The 20058-nt window shown below is 41.1% G+C and overlaps 1 protein-coding gene across 1 annotated transcript in view; it reads right to left on the bottom strand.

Annotated features, from left to right (window-relative positions):
- The window catches only part of BPNT2 (3'(2'), 5'-bisphosphate nucleotidase 2), a 25442-nt gene extending 6570 nt beyond the window's left edge, over positions 1-18872 (bottom strand). The window contains exons 1-3 of the mRNA XM_007112034.2: positions 18244-18872; positions 6947-7109; positions 5771-5866 (exon numbers count right to left, since the gene is read on the bottom strand). Of these exons, the coding sequence (XP_007112096.1) occupies positions 5771-5866; positions 6947-7109; positions 18244-18630 (646 nt within the window). The 5' untranslated portion in view covers positions 18631-18872. The remainder of the gene's footprint in view (positions 1-5770; positions 5867-6946; positions 7110-18243) is intronic.
- Between the last annotated feature and the right edge of the window lie 1186 nt (positions 18873-20058).

Genomic DNA, 20058 nt, shown 5'->3' with positions numbered 1-20058 from the left:
ATACCCAAAAAAAAAAAAAAAAAAAAAAAAAAAAAAAAAATGATTGGCTAAAATGGGATAGTTGGTCAAGAAGGCTAAACTAAGCTAATTTAACTGCTGCTGCTAGGAGAGAACCAATAGGTAATACCTGAAGAAGATGACTATATAGTGGTATTTAAAGAGAAAAGTATATATTAAAGTGTTAGTAAAAAATGCAACAACAGGAGAACAAATTAAACTTAAAAAATAATAACTGTAGTCTGAATCACATTGAATATATAAAAATCCAGGAGATAAGGATATTAAAGAGAGAGAGAGAGAATGCCTACTCTTGCCCCAGAATAACATTTGTTTGCACTGGAGGTGGTTTTTACCCTAACCCTAACTTGAAAATTGGTAAAGGAAAAGAGTACGGTGTCTTTGAGTAGAAACCACGTTTTACGGTAAATAAATAACCCCAAGTTGATGGAGAACTTTCTCTACAGAACTTCAGCTAACATATGTAGAAAAAAACAACAGAACTGAAAATCCCATTTTACATCTTAAATAGATCTTAAAACTATTACATGGAAGGTTTAATGGAATCCTGATTTCAAATGATGCCAAAATCTCTCTCTAGATTAACTGCTGATAGCAAGAGAATCACCACTGGGGGACAATTGGGGGAAATGTGACTATTGGATCAATTATGGAATAATTCTTAATTTTATTATTATATTAATAGTACTGTTCTTGTTTAGAAACATGTTCTTTTTAGACATGCATATTGAAATATATAGGGGTAAAATGTCATGATCCTTGTAATTTTCTCTAAAGTACACAGGCAAATAAATGAATAAATAAATAAAAGCAAATATATAAAAATGTTATCAACTGTTAAATCTGGATGGAGTACATGAAAATCCATTAGAATTGGTTTTTTGAGTTATTCATAATAAAAGTAAAATAAGAAATGAGAAGCAAAAAAATCCTCTAAATTCTTTTTAGAAATGATCAAGTTTTATTAAGAAGTGAATTTACAATGCTGTATCTCTAGAGGTCAGTATTGTGTAAGAGAATAAAGACTATACCTCAGTAGATAGTACCAGAGTAATTTTAGATAAGAATTACTAATTTAATATTAAAAATATATATTTCAGATCACATAAACTCAAGACATTCAGTCCTAACATTTAAATGGACAAAATTATTTCAAGACCCTTAAAAAAATACAGTAGGTGCTTAAATAAATATAAATGATTGATGTTGATGATAAGGTAGTAGTGATAAGCTAAAATAGCAGCCAACAGAATATGTTTAGTCTATCTATAAGACATGCTAACAAAAAGTCCAGTAGGAAATAAAAAGTGATTGGTACTTTTCTACACATACTTCAGACATTATAACTTATTTTTAATAGCTACAAATTTCCACTGAGTGGATATACTACACCTACTTATTACACCTATATTACTTCATTAAAATAGGTACTATTCAAGTATCCCTTGCTTTTAAATATTTCACTCAGTGAATTAATTCTAATTAAGTCTGATAAGAATTTTGATCAGCTTTGTTCTAACTGTTGCCAGCAACAATAATATCTAGCTCCCATTATAGTCAAGTGTAGCTGAATTCTGGTAAATACACAATACTTGACAGTTTGTACTCTGCCAACATCAATATACAGGCTGGATGTGAAAACAATAGTCCCAAAGAGGGCACAAGCCAAACAAACGTTCGATCCAGGAATGGAAGGTCAACCCACACCTAATTAAGGGCATATTGATTCTTTTGGAATGTTTGCTGACTAGCAAGCACCTTATGTTCCTAAACCTATGAGGGGGGCATATTATATATTCTGATGGAATAAAGGTTTTTAAAAATGGAGGTTTTATTATCGCCATTCTCCCTCCTAACATGAACAGATGTGGAGACCAGGACCTATCAGCCTCTCTGATACCAACTTTCTTTGCATTTTCTCTATCCCAGTTCTAATTCTCTTTGGGCAGCAGGCTCTGTTGGCAGCTAAGCGTGCCACGTGACATTTGGCCAATGAGATGAAGCAGAGGGCTTCAAGTCAGTCTTTCCAGATAGAAAGAATATCTAAGATAGATCTTTTGTCCCTCTTCTTTGCCCTTTCTTCCTGCCTAGAATAGAGCCATGGTAACCGGAATCGCCCATTTTTGCGAGCATGCAAACAAAATGCCACCTTCTAAGAAAAAAAAGCAAAAAGAGAGGAGTCAGGCATTTAAGAGAATCAGAAAGCCACCGAATCATTCCTACCCTGTGGCCGTCTTAATTAGGTGAGAAAAATAAAGCCCTTACTTGTTTAACCACTGCAACCACGATTTATTTTATACGCAGCTAAAGGCAGTTCTAACTGACAGAAACAGGCATGAGGGACGCTGTCAGAAGAATGAGAGAGGATCTCAAAGACTTAAGCCCTGTACATAACCTTTATGTGCCTGTTTTCTCTTTTTTATTAAAAAAAAGTCACCTATTTCCTATTTTATATTCTTTCCAGAGTTACTTTGAGACTGAAATGAATTTATGTCAATACTCTTCACTAACTGTGAAAATACTAAACAAATGTAAGATACTAAAATAAGGAGTGGTTAGCTCTTACAGTAACATTTAAAACTGTATGGTTTTCTCGATGAGAGCTGCTAAGGCCGTTTTCTCATCTACAAAAAGGACAACATTTTTCTTTGTCACCCAGAGTTATCGAAAGGTTCAAATGAGATAACATAAATTTGTAAACGCTATACACATGTTAGGAATCACTGAGTTGTAATTACAGAAGTGGTGTGATTTTATACCATTTGCATGAAATTCCTGAGGTTGACTCCTCTACCTTAGCTGGACGATCTTGAGGAACATATCAAATTTCTGAGGTTCATTTTCTCACCTTTAAGTGCAATGCTAGTAGTAACCGTGTCCCTCCCTCAGGAGCCGGACGAAGAGTAGCCGTACTGCTACATTACACTCCAATATCCACGCTCCCTGTGTTCCCTGAGGGACAGAGCCCCTGAATTTCGGCTTGGATGGCCACTGAAAATAAAGACTACATTTCTTCACCTCCCTTGTGGCTGGATTCCAGCTATGTGTTGATCAATGGATGCGCGCTGAAGTGATGTGTACAACTTACAGGTCAAACCCTTAGTGGGAAACATCTTCCGCGTCTGCCTTCTAGCCCTCTCCGCTGCTGGAAAGTGGATGAAGCAGTGAGCCAACCTCAGTCATGCAGATGAGGGCAACTAACTTTAGTACAGCGAAACAGCAAGAGAATTTGTGTGAGAATTTGGTACCAGGGAGCTGCCATGGTCTGCTTACATACAGGCTGCTGGAGAAGAGAGAAATAAACTGTTTCGTTCAATCTCCTGTATTTTGGTGCAGATTATTACACAGCTTCAACTAGAAGTCTAACCTGTATAATAACTAATCTGGTAAGGATTAAATGAAATATGTGAAAGCAATCCGTAAACCATTAAGCAATTATATAATTAATCTTAAGGCACACTACCACAGTAATGGCATGAAGCTTTTGTAGCTCATCAAACTGTCAACTGAAAAAAACTACCTGAATTATGAAAAGGAGTTAAAAGGTCAGATAACACAATGCAGATTTCGTTTTGAAACGCAGAGCCAATCCTCATATATATGTTTAGCCTATCTCCGAGCAGCTAGAATTCGGGTACAAGGTTATTCTGCAAAGCAAATAATCTAGAGTAATAAAAAATTAACTTTGTCTCTATTTCTCTCCACTTGACAGACAGCATTTTTATGCAGTGTCAGCCACACCGATGACACACGACGGATGAGGCTGGAGTAAACGATAAAACTATACGGATGCCCGATGTGTTAGTTTCCTAGGGCTGCCATAACACATTACCACAACTTGGTGGCTTACAATGAGAGAAATTTATTTTCTCACAGCCTGGAGGCCAGCAAGTCCAAAATCACGATGTTGGCAGGGTTTTGTTCCTTCTGGAAGCTCGAAGGGAGGGTCTGTTCTGTGCCTCTCTCCTAGCTTCTTTCGGCTGCCAGCAGTCTTTGGTGTCCCTCGGCTTGCACGCATCACTCCAGGCCCTGCCTCCTATCACATCGTCTTACCCCTGGTATGTCCGCGCGCTCTCTGTTTCTTCTAAGGATGCTCTCATTGGTTTAAGGGCCCACCCTAATGCAGGATGAGCTCATGTTGATATTTACCTTAATTACATCTGCCAGGACCTTATTTCCAAAAAAGGTCACCTTCTGAAGTTCTGGGTTGTTATGAGTTGAACTGTTTTCCCCCAAAAGACATGTTGAAATCCTGACCCCCAGCACATCAGAATCTGCCTCTATTTGAAAACAGGATCATAAGTTACTAGCAGATGTACTTAGTTAAGATGAAGTCATGCTGGAGTAGGGTAGGCCCTTAAGCTACCATGACTGGTGTCTTTATAAGACATGACACACAGACACAGACACACAGGGAGACACAACACACACCGATGACAGAGGCAGAGACTGGATTTACACCAAGAGACCCTGGGGATTGCTAGCAAACTACCAGAAGCTAAGAGAAAGATATGGAAGGATTTTTCCCTGTAGGTTTCAGAGAGTATGGCTCTGTCCACACCTTGATTTTGGACTTCTAGCCTCCAAAACTGTGACAGACCATATATCTGCTGTTTAAAGACACACTGTTTATGGGATTTTTAATGGCAGCTCTAGAATACTAATACAGGGATGGATGTGAATTTGAGGGAGACATTAGTCAGCCTACTATAACTGGTCACCAGGGCTGCTTTCAGTACTGGCAAAGTAGATACTGTCCCCATCAAGAACTTCATCATCTTAGAGAAGACTGGAGTCGAAAGGGCCATAATCCTAGCCTCAAGTTTTTGACGGGAGTTACCAGTTAAAAGTATGAGGATTCCCTTCAGACTGTCAGTAATACTGCTTATACCACTAATTGTTTCCCTCCACTTCACCACCCTGAAATTCACGGTGTCATCGTGGACTTGTAACCCAGAGTGCACACCATCACTGCTATCTGCAAGACCATGACTAGCCTCTCTGGCAAACTGCAGATCCCAAAGTGTCATCCCAGGATTCATTAGCTTGACAAGGCTTTGGGCAAGGTCATTCCTGAGTTGAATGGCAAGCTCTCTGGCATGGCCTTCCATATTCCCCCTCCCAACACGACTGTCATGGATCTGACCTGCCACCTGCAGGAAGCTAACAAACATTACTGCATCAAGAAGGTGGGGAAGCAAGGGTCTAAAGGAGCTCGGAAGGGTGTCCAGGCCTACAGAGGGATTGGCCTGATTATTAAGACTTTCACAGTGACACCACCCAACTGTAATGCTGAGACTGGCACTGCCCTTAACCACCACAACATCAAGCTCATTTCCTGATACGACAACAGGTTGGGCTAAGTCCACTTCACGGTGGATCTCAGAATGTACACAGAATCCAAGGTGTAAGAGCCCTGGACCCTTATCCCCAGCAACAGCATAACAGAAGCAGAGAGGAGCTCAGCTGCTGGGGAGTCCATGCCCAGTTGTAGTCCCCGACACACTAAGAATCGGTTATCTTCATTGAACACAGTTTCTGTTCTCTAAACAAGGTTTAGAAAGCTCTGCTTTGTCATATATTATTAGTACCAACAATAAAGTCCTCACTGTATCCAAGGAGGGGGTGAGGTAGCGTAGGGGACTGACTTTAACAATTACTGAGCTACAGCTGAGATTCCAACAGGACAGTAAATACTATAGACAAATGGTTTAATAACATTAACTCTTGGAAGCTCTAGCATATTTCTTACCTGTATATGCAGAAAATGGCTTATGTATTACTCCTAGCACAGGTTTACCATTTACAGCCACACACACCATAGTAGTAACATACTTTCGAAGATCCTCTACAAGAAAAAAAAAAACAAATCCAATAATAAAAATTATTATTAAAATAATTTTAGGATTGAATTTAAAAATTCAATATTTAAAGCATTTAGAATTTTAAAAAGCATTTAGAATAGTCCCTGTACAAGGGATGTGCTCACTAAATATCACTATTATATCATCAAATCAATTGCAGTCTAGGAAAAACTTTTTACAAACAAAGCCCTCAATATTCCATATTTCTACTATTGCTGCAAAATATTGTTTTATAATTTCAGTTACCATCAGATATACACACCTAGTGTCTTCTCCCTGTTCTCCAAATAGTTCTCTACTGAGTGTCTGTTTTGGGCCAAGTTCCGTGCTTAAGCGCTAGAGTGCAAAGGTGAAAAAGCAGAAGCTTCCACATTCAGAGAACGTACCGTTTAGAAGAACAGATAGATAAGCAATCAACTTTTATGTACCAAGAGAACAAAGCAAACACAGAAAATTATGTATCTCTGTGTAAGAAGTCAGGACTGGGAGGAGATGCACAGAAACAAAACAGGAGCCAGGCCCAGGCGAAAAGAACAGCAAGAGGAGGCGGGAGAAGTAACTCTATTTTGCTGTTTACTTGCTCCCTGCGTGCCTAGGATTTACTATCTTGAATTCCAAGAACAGATGCATATGGAATAAAACCTAAATTCCAAAAATCACAAGTGAATATTGTATTCTGGCTATACAATACCTCAATAACGAGCACCTCAATAAATAAATCAATATGTAAATCAGCACTTCAATAAATTGGGGTCCAATAGGAACTATTTTGTTGTTGTGACTGCTAGAAACTTCCCTTCACTCAAGAATCAGTGACACAGTGAGAGGAGGATGCCATAATACAGTGGTCTGAGGGAAAAAATAAAGGTTGAGAATAACTGATCCACTCCAGAAGTTGCATACCACAGTGCTTTAATCCAGCTCTCCATCTTAAAATCTAATTGGAAAAGTTGTGTCAGATTGGTAAAGTACTTACCACCAGGAATACACCACCTGCCCTTGTTCTGGTTCTCCGATACATAATGGCAACATAAAGCCTAAAATCAACTTTAATTTAAAATTACCCGTATATTCCTGCGTAGCATCAAGTGGGTCAATCCAGACAGTAACACTCTCTGCTGGTACTTCCTGAGGAGTGGCTATTTCCTTTAGGATGTCCTCAGGAATCTTACGATCCCATAAGATAACCTCCTGATCAGTTGCATCCACATGTTCCTCAGTATTTATCTGCATTAAAAATAGTTAACAGTTAAAAAAGTTTTAAAGTTAGAAAAAAATCACTACTTGGAAAAAATAGAAGAGAGAAAAACAATTCAGACAAAATCCCATAAACTGAAAGTAGATAAATAGTTTTATTTCAAGGAATGCCACTGCAAAATGAAAATATGTAAGAAATTCCAGTGACATTGTCTTTCAGTGCTTTCCAATCTAATATTCGAAATTAGCTTGTTGTGTAAGCAGGACAGAGAATCTAAACATAGAGAAATATAAAAAGAAACTAAACACCAAGGAAACAAGCTATTTAAAACTTAATATTTAGGAAAAGTAACAGATCTAAAAGTGTGAAAATGGGGCTTCCCTGGTGGCGCAGTGGTTGAGAATCCGCCTGCCGATGCAGGGGACATGGGTTCGTGCCCTGTCTGGGAAGATCCCATATGCCGCGGGGCGGCTAGGCCCGTGAGCCATGGCCGCTGAGCCCGCGCGTCCGGAGCCTGTGCTCCGCAACGGGAGAGGCCACAACAGTGAGAGGCCCGCATACCGCAAAAGAAAAAAAAAAAGTGTGAAAATGGACTGACAATATTATGGAACACTGAACACACGTCACTATAAGAGTCAGAAAGAGAAAAGTGACAATGGACTTAAAATTATGCCTTAAAAACAATATGACTTAAAAACAATGATAAAGATGTCAATTCTCCCATCTGTAAACTGTAGATTTAAAGCAACTTCAATCAAAATCCCTACACTTTTTTTAACCCTTTCTTGGAAACAGAACAATCCATTTTGGGGAAAGGGAAAAAATATATATATATGATATATCATGATATATATGTAAGATATATATATATATATATATATATATATATATATATACACAAAAACATCATGGTGGGATGACTTTCCTTGACATATTTTGGCTTTTCCCCCCAGCTTCACTGAGGTATAATTGACAAAGCTGAATGTATTTAAAGTGTACAACATGACGAGATGATATACACATACACTGTGGAGTAAGTACCACAATTAAGTAAATTGACGTATCTACCACATCACGTATTTCCTTTTTTCTTTTGTGGTGAGAACACTTAAGATCTACTCTTGAAGCAAATTTCACGCATATAATTCAGTAATATAAACCACAGTCACCTTGCTGCACCATCAGATCCTCAGAACTTATCTTAGTTATAATTGAAAGTTGCTTTTATTAAAAAATACATTTATTTATTTATTTAAGTTTGGCTGCGTTGGGTCTTCATTGCTGTGCGCGGGCTTTCTCTAGTTGTGGCAAGCGGGGGCTACTCTTCGTTGCGGTGTGCGGGGTTCTCATTGCGGTGGCTTCTCTTGTTGCGGAGCATGGGCTCTAGGTGCACGGGCTTCAGTAGTTGTGGAACGTGGGCTCCGTAGTTGTGGACCCTGGGCTCTACAGCTCCGGCTCAGTAGTTGTGGCGCATGGGCTTAGTTGCTCCACAGCATGTGGGATCTTTCTGGACCAGGGCTCGAACCCGTGTCCCCTGCATTGGCAGGCGGATTCTTAACCACTGTGCCACCAGGGAAGTCCCTAATTGAAAGTTTATACACTTGACCAACATCTCCCCATTTTACCCCATCCCCTAGACTCCGGCAACCACCATTCTGCTCACTGTTTCTACAATTTTGACTTGTTTTTTTTTCTTTTTTCTTTTAAGATTCCACATGTAAATGTGATACCATACAATATTTTACTTTCTCTGTCTGGGTTATTTCACTTAGCAGAGTTCCCTCCAGGTTCATCTATGTTGTCCCAATTGGCAAGACGTCCTTCTTTTTAAAGGTTGAATAGCATTCCACTTTATGTGTATGTGTGTGTGCATCACATTTTCTTTATTCATTCATGCATAGATGGACACGTATCTATCCATTGTTTCCATATCTTAACTATGACGAATATTGTTACAATGCACTTGCGAGTACAGATATTTCCTCCAGATACTGATTTCATTTCATTCAGATATATATCCAGAAGTGAGACTGCTGGATCATATAGCAGTTCTATTTTAAATTTTTTTTGAAGAACCTCCACACTGTTTTCCATTAATGGCTGTACCAATTTACATTCCCAACGAGAGTATAAAAGGCAAGAGCTCCCTTTTCTCCACATCCTTGCCAACACTTATCTCTTGTCTATTTGATAAAAGCAATCCTAACAGGTGTGAATTCATATCTCATTGTGGTTTTGATTTGTATTTTCCTCATGATTAGTGGTGTTGAGCACCTGTTCATACATCAGATGGCTAATTAGATGTCTTCTTTGGAAAAATGTCTATTTGGGTCCTTTGCCCATTTTTTAATTGAATTATTTATTCTTTTGCTACTGAGCTGACTTCCTTACATGTTTTAGACATTAAGCCCTTATCATATATATGGCTTGCAAATACCTTCTGCCATTCCATAGGTTGCCTTTTCATTTAGTTGACTGTCTCCTTTCCTGTGCAAAAAGCTTTTTAGTTTGATGTTGTCCCACTTGTTTACCTTTGCTTTTGTTTTCCATGCTTTTTGGTGCCTTTTCCAAAAAAAAATCATTCCTAAGACCATGCTAAGGAATTTTAGGTTTTAGGTGTCACGCTTAAATCCTTAGCGTATTTTGAGTTAATTTTTGTTGCGTGGTGTAAGATAAAGGTTCAGTTTCATTCTTTTGCATATGGATAACCAGCATTCCCAGCACCATTTATTGAAGAGACTATCTTTTCCCCATGGTGTGTTCTTGGCACCTTGTCAAAGATTAGCTGGACGTATATGCACTGGATTATTTCTGAACTCTATATTAAATTCTATTGGTCTATGTGTATGTTTTATGCCACTATCATATTGTTTTGATTACTATAGCTTTGTAATATAATTTGAAATCAGAAAGTGTGATGCCTCCAGCTTTGTTCTTGCTTGGCTACTCAGGTCTTTTGTGGTCCATATGAGTTTTAGGATTGTTTGTTCTAGTTCTCTGAAAACTGCCATTGGAATTTTGATAAGAATTGCACTGAATCTGAAGATTGCTTTGGGGAGTACAGATATTATAACAATATTAATTTTCCCAATCCAAGAACAAGCAATCTCTTTCCATTTATTTGTATCTTCTTCAATTTCTTTCATCAATGTCTTTCAGTTTTCAGTATACGGGTCTTTCACTGCCTTGGTTAAATTTATTCTTATTTTATTGGTTTTGATGTTAATGTAAATGGGATTGTTTTCTTAATTTCTCTTTCAGATAGTTCACTGTTGTTAGCATACAGAAATAGAACTGATTTTTGCATATTGATTTTGTATCCCGCAACTTTACCGAATTTGTTTACTACTTCAAAAGTATTTTGGTAGAGTCTTAAGGGTTTTCTATATGTTAGACTGGCTCATCTGCAGAGACAATTATACTTCTTCCTTTCTGATTTGGATGCATTTTATTTGTTTTACTTACCTAATTGCTCTAGCTAGGACTTCCAGTACTATGTTGAATGGATGTCGTAAAAGTGAGCATCTCTGTCTTGTTTCTGATCTTAGAGGGAAAACTAAAAGCTTTTCACCATTGAGGACATTAGCTGTGGTCTTGTCATATATGGCCTTTATTATGTTGAGGTATAGTCCTCCTATACTTAATTTGTTGAGAGTTTTTATCATGTAAGTATGTTGAATCAACGATTTTTATCTTTCATTCTGTTCAAGTGGTATATCACCTTGACTGATTTACATATGTTAAACTGTCCTTACATCCCAAGGGTAAATTCTACCTGATCATGGTGTTTAATCCTTTAAATGTGCTGTTGAATTCAGTTTGCTAGTATTTTGTTGAGAATTTTTACATGTATATTCATCAGGGATGTTGGCCTATAATGCTCTTTTCTTGTAGTGTCTTTGTATGACTTTGGTATCAGGGTAATGCTGGTTTCATAAAGAGAGTTTGGGAGTGTTGCTACTTCTTCAATTCTTTGGAAGAATTTGGGAAGGACTGGAATTAATTCTTCATTAAATGTTTGGTTGAATTCACTGAAGAAGTCATATGGTCCTTGGATTTTCTTTGTTGGGAGACTTTTGACTAATGATTTAATCTTACTAATTACAGATCTGTTCAGATATTCTATTTTTTCCTAGTTCAGTCTTGGTAGGTTTTTAAGGTATTTATCCATTTCTTCTAGGTTATCCAATTTGTTGGCATATAACTGTTCAGAGTAGTCTGTTATGATCCTTTGTATTTTGCAGTATCAGGTGTAATGTCTATGCTTTCATTACTGATTTTATGTATTTGAGTATTCTCTTATCTTAGTCTCGCTAAAGGTTTGTCAATTTTACCTTTTCAAAAAACCAGATCTCAGTTCATATTTTCTGTTGCTTTTCTAGTCTCTTATTTCTGCTCTGACCTTTATTATTTCCTTCCTGCTGCTAATTTTGGGCTTAGTTTGTTCTTCTTTTCCTAGTTCCTTGAGGTGTGAGTTAGGTTGTTTGAGATTTTTCTTTTTTCTTAATGTAGGCTTTTTTCTTTTTTTTTGTATAAATTTCCCCCTTGGAACTGCTTTTGCTGCATCCCATAAGCTTTGGTATGTTGTGCTTCCATTTTTGTTTACTTCAAGATATTTTTTTCATTCCCCTTTTGACTTTTTCTGAGTGTTGTTTAGTTTTCACATATTCGTAAATTTTCCAGCATTCCTTCTGTTACTGACTTCTAGTTTTACATCACTGTGGTCAGAAAAGATGGTTGATATGATTTCAATATTCTTCAATTTGTTAAGACTTGTTTTCTGGCCTAATATGTGATCTATCCTGGAGAATATCCTATGTGAGTTTGAGAAGAATGTGTATTATTCTGCTGCTGATAAAATGTTCTGTATATGTATGATAGGTCCATTCAATCTATGGTGCAAGTCTATTATTTCTCTCTTGATGATCTGTCTGGATGATCTGTAACTGAAAGTGGGGTACTGAAGTCCCTACTATTGTTGCATTGCTCTCTTTCTAGCTTCAGATCTATATTTGCTTAATATATTCAGATGCTCCGATGTTGTGTGCACAGCTATTTACAACTGTTATATCCTCCTAATGAAATGACCCTTTTATCATTACAGACTGACCTTCTTCGCCCCTTGTTATAGTTTGCTTTATCTCAATCCCCTAAAGCCAGGCCAAGTGCCGAGAGCCTCTCATTTGTTTTCTCTAGGGTGGTGCCCTGAAATGCTCAAGTCTGTGAGCCTTTTCCCCATCCCAGAGTCATGGTGACTTTCTGCATTTGTTCACTAGCCATCTGCAACGGCTTAATCTCACGGTCTGTGGGAGCACGTGCCAAAATCAGGCCAAAGCGGGTGGGTGGTGTGGGTGAGGTGTGTATTGTTGGGGGTGCTCACAGGCCATTTGGGGGGGTTTGCAGGTAAGGAGTCCCCAGTGGCTTATGGGCAGGCTTCCTGACGGCATTTGCAAGGAGGTTAGTAGCATCCGTTTGATGAGCTCTGAGTCCTGACTTAGGTGCTCCCACAGTTTCTCCCAATCCCTCAGACTGGCAGATAATCTAGGTGAGGTGAAAAAAAAGTAGGCCTTTTGGCCAGTGTCTTGCATGGCTAGAAAAGCCAGGCACTCACTCACACACCCCTGTGGGTGAAATCACAGGCTGAAGGGGTTTCTCTTTCCTGGCACTGAGCTGTGCTACCTTGACAGAGGGGCAACGTAAGAAAAGTGAAAATGTTCCTTTTACCCTCTTCAATGCATCTATTTTTGGAATTTTTTGTCTCAGTAATGTGCTGAAACTCCTCCGCTGGACTCCCAGACTTCCACAAAGAAACTCTTGTCCGTGGGTGACTGCCAAAATCAATGTTCTGTAAGGGAATGACAATAGAGAATTCCTATACTACCATCTTGCAAATATCACTCTACAGTATTTTGGTTAATAGAGCCCATGCTCTTAATGACAATGCTAGGCCACCTCAATGAATGAATGCAGCAGTAAGAACACGCGAAAACCAGAATAAACTTAAAACAAATAATGGATGCGACACCAGGAAAACAGAAGCAGTTCCTGGGTCTTGATCACTCTAGTTTTACAAAAACGGTAGTGCCAAGTCTGAGTGGCAATGACTGTGCCTTTTTTTAAAAATTTATTTATTTATTTTTGGCTGTGTCGGGTCTTAGCTGTGGCACACAGAATCTTTCATTGCGGCACATGGGCTCTTTGCTGCTATGCATGGGTTTCTCTCTAGTTGTGGCACGCAGGCTCTGTAGTTGCAGCACATGGGCTTCTCTAGCTGTGGCGCGCAGGCTCAGTAGCTGCAGCACATGGGCTTAGTTTCCCTGTGGCAAGTGGGATCTTAGTCCCTGACCAGGGATCGAACCCACATCCCGTGCCTTGGAAGGTGGATTCTTAACCACTGGAGCACCAGGGAAGCCCTATCACTGTGCCTTAATGATTAAGATTTTTGCTTGGAGTTCATCAGTTTCTTCATATTCTTTCAACTGAGTATGTGCTAACAAGTTACAGAACTTTATTTGAAAAGATTTTCACTGAGAGTCAGGTAAGGGAGAAACAAACAGAGTAAGAGAATAAGAACATCAGCGCAATTACCTGATCTGTTTTTGCACAACAGCTATTTGTTACCTGCTACTACCACTTCACACCTACAAATTTAATAAACACTCCCACCACTGTAAACAGCCTTACCAACAGTTGTTAAAGTCAAAACCAGTAAGTCTTCCTCAATTATTTTCCACATTCCACCAGCCAGTAAGCCCTGGAAATTCCAGCTCTCGATTCTAAATACCTGTCACTATGTATACCAAGAAATATATCCTAGTTTGAACCACCCTCTATCTCTCACTTGGATTCCAAAAATAGCCTTTGATTGCTCTGGCCTCCAGTCGTGCATTCATTGATTCATTCATTCATTCAACAACAATTTAATGACTATATATTCTAAACTGCTTTGGGCAAGGGAATAGAATAGTGAACAAAACAGATCAATTACTGCCTTTCTGAAGCTCCACTTCTCAACCCAGCAACCTGACATCTTCCTAAATCACATCATGTCACTCCCTGCTTAAAACCTTATAATGGTTTCTCATTACACTGAGATAAAATCCATACTCCTTACCATCACCCACAAGGTTAAGTCTGGGATGATCTGGCTCCAGTAACCTTTCTCTATTTGTGCCCTTATTTACTACACTCCAGACTCACTTGCCCTCATCTGATCCTCTGGCCTCAGGGCCTTTGCACCTGTACTCTTCTGTTCATCTACACTCTCCCCAAACCTCTGCATGATGGTCTGCCTGCTTCTCGTCATTCAGTTCTCAGCCCCTATGACAGGGCCCCAGAATGGCCTTCCCTGACCACCATGGCCAGAGCAGGGCCCCACCCCACCCCCACCCCTCTCCCCACACAATCTTATTCTCTTCAAAGCCCTCATCAGTATCTGACGTATGTGTTTATATGTTTACTAACCATCTTGAGTCACTAGAACATAAGTTCTGTGAGTTCAAGGACACAGTTTCCTTCATTACTATAGCTCTATCCCCAGTGCCCAGACCAGGGCCTGGCACAGTAGGTGCTACATAAATACTTCTTGATTGACAACATTATGCTTCATCAATGCAGTTTCATTTCTTCCCTGTAAGACCTTCCACTCAATCTACTCTCATCACTACTGCCTATCTGTCTCAGTCCTCACCAAGGAATTGAAGAATAAGAAATCAAGACCCTAAAATACAATTAGTGCCATTCATATGACAGTTCAGTTACTCTGGGGTCAAAGAAACTTTTGGTTAATGCCTTAAGAAGGTAGCATTTACTGCATTTCTCCCTAAATCATTATATCCTAATAAGTTTTTAGATATAATGCTTCACACTGTGCTTTCAGTAGGCATTCAATAACTATTTTCTAAATGGATATATATAGCTCTCTAGCTGTCTTCTTCTCCTTTTACCCACAGAAGCCTCTTACTGCCAACTATTACCTCTTAAATACACCCCTATAAATAAACATGCTCTGGTGTCTCACACTTTAAAAACAAACATATGAAACAAAAAATCCACAGAACCTTCTCTTAGTCCCACATAATACCCTAGCCAAGTTCCTTAGAGCCCAATTTCTTGAAAGACTTGTCTTTACTTAATGTCTCTATTTCCTTACTTCCCATCTTTTTAAATTTTGCTTCCTTCTCATCAAGACACCAAGAGAACTCTCGCAAAATTTACCAATGACCTGCACACAGAACCACCATAAAGAGTGTGTGTTCTACATCAGATCGCCTGAGTTAAATTCCAGCTCCTCATTTTACTGGGCATGTGACTTACCTAGGCTAGTCACTTAATCTTTCTGAGCTGCAGTTACCTTATCGCTAAAAGTGGGTGATAAATATACCTTCCTATAGGGTTCTTTGGGTGAATCAATGAAATACAATAGGCAAAACAAACAAACAGTATAGTGCTTAACACAGAGTAAGCACTTAATAAAAGCTGGCTGCTAGTATTCTTACTAAATGATTATTTTCAGTTTTTGTCATCCTTGGTCCTAGGCCCTGATCTTCCCTTCACACTATATTCTCTCACGAAGCACCTCTGTCCAAAACAGGTTTCAATTAATATTACAACACTGATGACTCACAAATTTATATTTCTAATTCAAATGTCTCTTCAGAGCTTAAGAGCCATATATTCAACTACCACTTTAACAAGCCCCCTTGGACCTTTCAAAGGCAACTCTAGCTTGACAAGCCTAAGACGGCATTCATAACGCGCCCTCTTGTCCTGTCATCCTCCGCTGCCCACCACCACCAGCAAAACACCAACTGTGAAAGCCAGACACAGAAGTCATTTTTGACACACATCCCTAGAAGTTCTCTCATATCCTTCCACATATATCCTCTCTACAACCATGACCCCCAATTCAAAATGCATCATCTCTCACTTGAGAAAGCCTCCTAACTGGTCTAGACATTTAAGACTGTACTTCTGGGTGTTGGAGGAAGGGAAAGAGACAGGAACGAATGTAGGGCTGAGTCACTACCTAGATGGCAGTAACATCTGGCCTCTAGTCTAACAACTTACTGACAAAAGGAGACAGCTCATCATGACACCATCCTAATGTGACATTGTGTAAATGAACATAACCTCCTCTATTCCACTAATCACCATCCAACGCGAACACAAGACACGCAAAAGACGTACATGCAAACATTCAGTCACAAGAAAACAAAAAGTTATTTTACATAAAAGCAGACTTCAACATCTGTAAAAAGCTTAGTTTCTGTGTTTTAACAAAACGCAGCTCATCACCCTTGGCAGCTATTCCCCCAGCGTTTGTTAAGAAGGGAGAAAACAAATGCAGAATCCTGTGGAAGTGACCCAAGGCAAAAGTTTTGATAGATGTGCGGTGGGGTGGAGTTCACATTTGAACACACATGTACATATGGATATACATATTCAATATTCGAGAATATTTCTGTACTGGCCGCCTTTTTGAAAAAGTCAACTCTGCTGTTACATTTCACTATTATTGCCTTTAAGCTTCCACAATTTTACATTTTCCCCAGAAAATCACACTACAAGTTTTAAGTAGCCTCCTAAAGGTAGTTCATAAAAACTGTGGAGTGGCGTGTCATGAGTCTCAGGTCTCCCACGTGGAAAGTGGGAAAATAAAATTTACTTCTTAAAGTTGCTGTGAGGATCAAGTCAAGTCCTATGTAGCCAGGATCTGGACACCTAAAATACACTCAATAAATGGTTACTATTACTATTGTTATAACTAGCATATATCAACTTCTCTGAAATTCCCGTTTTCTTCCACAAACTCTTAGGGAACACCATGTGCTTCGGAGAAGTGAAAAAGAAATTTTACAAGCACATCTTACATCCAGAAGCAAACACAAGGTAAGTATTTTTTGTGATAATATTTGTGATGATAAAGCACAGTGGGGCAAAAGAAAAACCTGAAATGTTCTATGTTTTGTTTGAGAACTATCATGTCAATTACATCAGGTATCCAGCAGCTCGTGATATGAGAGCCAAAGTTCCTTCCCACTGCAAAAACTTTTTAAAAAGACAACAACAGCAAAAAAAGTAAGAAAAAAAGACCAAAAAAAGAAAAAGCAGTAATACGACAGACTGGAGAGAGGGTTAAACAAGATATGTAATTCTACGATGACAATACTCCTAAGTCTTACAAGAAAAACAGTAAAAGGTCAGATACCTTCCAAAGAAGCTGGGGTTTACATTTCACTGTTTATCTAATCAATAAAATTCCACTGGAAACAATTTTTCTTCCCCGTCGCCAAAATCTACTGTTAGGTGAGTTAAAACATAGAAAGTACCGCCACACTATGGTAGCTCTTCCTCTGGACTGTAATACATTTTAAAAAGCTTTATTCATTCAACAGCAGCTGCGCTAAAATGATGAAGTTTAAAGTATTAATAACAAATCCAAAATGTCTGGATTTCCCTAAGAAAATGGCAATTCCTTCCCCAGAAACGTTCTTCAATCCTTACGCTTTGGAGTAAATAAGGGATAGAAGGCTGAAGTTGCTGGGAAATATACTTCGAAACACTTCCTTGAAGGGCCCCCCAAATATATGCCAGTAAGAGGGTCCCGATGAGACCACAGCTAAAGTAAATCGTGGGCACACCAGCCACAAATGTCCTGTACACCCAGAGCTCTGCAGCAAGACGTCTACCGTGGCCTTCAGCTGGTTCCTGGCAGGTCCGCCAGAAAACATGTATTTTTACAGTCACGACCCTTCCAGCAATTAAATGAAAGGAGGCTAGAGGGCCTTGGGGGTGCTAGTCCAACCCCTTCATTCGACAGAAGAGCCTGCGGCAGGGAGCGAAGTTAACTTTCTCTGCCTTTGGAGAACAGGGCCCACCCAGAAGCCAAAGCTCCAGATCCCAGGTGCCAAGCGGGCGCGCACACCTGGGGAGGGGCCAGAAGGTCATGCGCCCCGAGTCGAACGCCCCGCGACCTCACCCAGCTCTTCCACGAACTCTGTTATGACCTTGAGCACCTAAACCTGTGCGTCTCCATCTCCGGATCTGCAAAATCGGAGCCAGAGCCGGAACGCCTGGGGCTGCTGCAGGAGTCGACGATCCGGGACCCGCGCCCAGGCCCCCGCTCCGCCCCCCGCCCCAGCGCCGGCTCGCGACGCCCACCTGCACGTTGGGGAAGGCGGTCTTGAGCAGGTAGAACATCTTGCGGTTGGACAGCACGTCCCCGCTGGTCATCTTGTCGTCGGCCCCCTCGCGCGTCTTCCCCTTGGACTTCTCGTGGAGGACGTTGCTCTCGCGGACGCGCCGCACTTCGTCGCCGCCGCGCACGGCCGCCAGCACCGACACGGCCAGCATCTCGCGCAGGTCCACCATGCCCCCGTCGGCCGAGGCCGCGGGCCCCGCCGCCCCGCCGCCCGGCTCGCCGCCCAGGCCGAAGAGGCTGAAGCGGCCGGCCAGGAAGCCCGAGTAGAGGTGGTAGAGCACGCCGAGCCCCAGCAGGCAGAACACGGCCACTCCCAGCGGGGACAGGCGGATGCCCATGGGGGCCATGGCGGGAGGCCGGTCGCTCGGGGCGGCAGCCCTCACAGGCCTGCCCACGCTCCCGGGTCGGGCAGCGCGCGGACTACACCGGCGCCCGCTCCCCGAAGCCCGCGCGCCCCATCGCTCGCTCCCGGGAAAGGCCGAGCTGCGCCGAGAAGCCCCTCGCCGCCTTTCCGCACGCGCGACTCCCCCAGGCGGCGCGCTCCCAGTTACTCAGCCGGCCGGCGCGCCTGGCTTACACGTTAGCCAACGGCCGTGAGGTGAAAGGGGAGCGTGGGTGTGTATCCGGGTTACGCAAGGGGGCGGGGCGCGGGTGAGGGGCGAGGTGATCCAGGCCCCTCCCCCTGGGTGGGGCGATCGGGGGCGGGGCGACCGGAGGCGGGGCGACCGGAGGCGGGGCGGACGGACGGTAGCTCCGGGCCGTGCTGGACGGCGGCGTTTGGGTTTTCAGATCACTCCGGGATATGGCGTAGCTGCTTCCTAGGTACGGAAGGCTGCTGAGTGCCGTGTGGAAATTTAAATTAAATCTCTCGTTGAACGACAGCGTATGGCTGAAATAGAGCCATAGGGACAGTCTAGACGTCCTATCACTCTAATTATTGAGGAACGGAGGACATTGCAATCCATTTTAAGAGAAACCTGTGCTTTTTTTCCGTCGGCGCTTGTGTAGGCAGAGGCTGCAGCTTTAAATCGCCTCTCGGCGCTCTTCCAGGCGGAGCGGGAGTTGGGCGGGGATGGGAGGAATTTTACTTGGCTCCTTATTCTTTCGGCACCCCAGTCTAAACGTTTATGCATTTATATCTGTCTGTGTGCATAGATTTTTTCCCTTTACCTTCACCCGCCAGAATAAACCATCCTCTAGGCAGGTGAAGAACTTACCTTGACTCTGGGCTTTCACGATGTGAGAAGACACTCCGGGCTTGCCGCACTGCCACGTCCACCTTACCCATACAGTACCTTCCAGAGGCTGAGGGGGCAGAGGAATGGCCTGCGATATAAAGGTTGTCTCAGGGTAGCCCGTCAATCTAGAGTATGTAATCTCTGGGTCATTATAGGCCCTTCAAATGTACTTGCAGAAGCATTTAACAGAAGTAACTGCCTTCTACTATGCCACTGATTTTAGCAATAATATGAGTGCTCACTAAAGTTTGATAAGTATTATAATAAGCGTTAGTAAGTTTATCCTCCATCTTGAAAGTGAATATTAAGGTGAGCAGTATCATTTTAAATGTTAGAATATTTACACAAAATCAACTTAAAATGCAGCCGGTTTTACTGTTCACAGCCAAAAGTCATTGGTTTTAAATGAGCTTTGATATTAACGACCGTAAAAACTTTAGGTATACAGAATGGATTATGAACATCCATTGCTGAGCAAGTTGTTAGAGACAGCTGACTCTTACCACTTGCTCTGAGTTCAGAGCACCTGTAGAATTT

The sequence above is a fragment of the Physeter macrocephalus genome, chromosome 15 (genome assembly GCF_002837175.3).
Source record: "Physeter macrocephalus isolate SW-GA chromosome 15, ASM283717v5, whole genome shotgun sequence".
NCBI classification, from domain to species: Eukaryota; Metazoa; Chordata; class Mammalia; order Artiodactyla; family Physeteridae; genus Physeter; species Physeter macrocephalus.
This window is presented reverse-complemented; position numbering and strand designations above follow the sequence as displayed.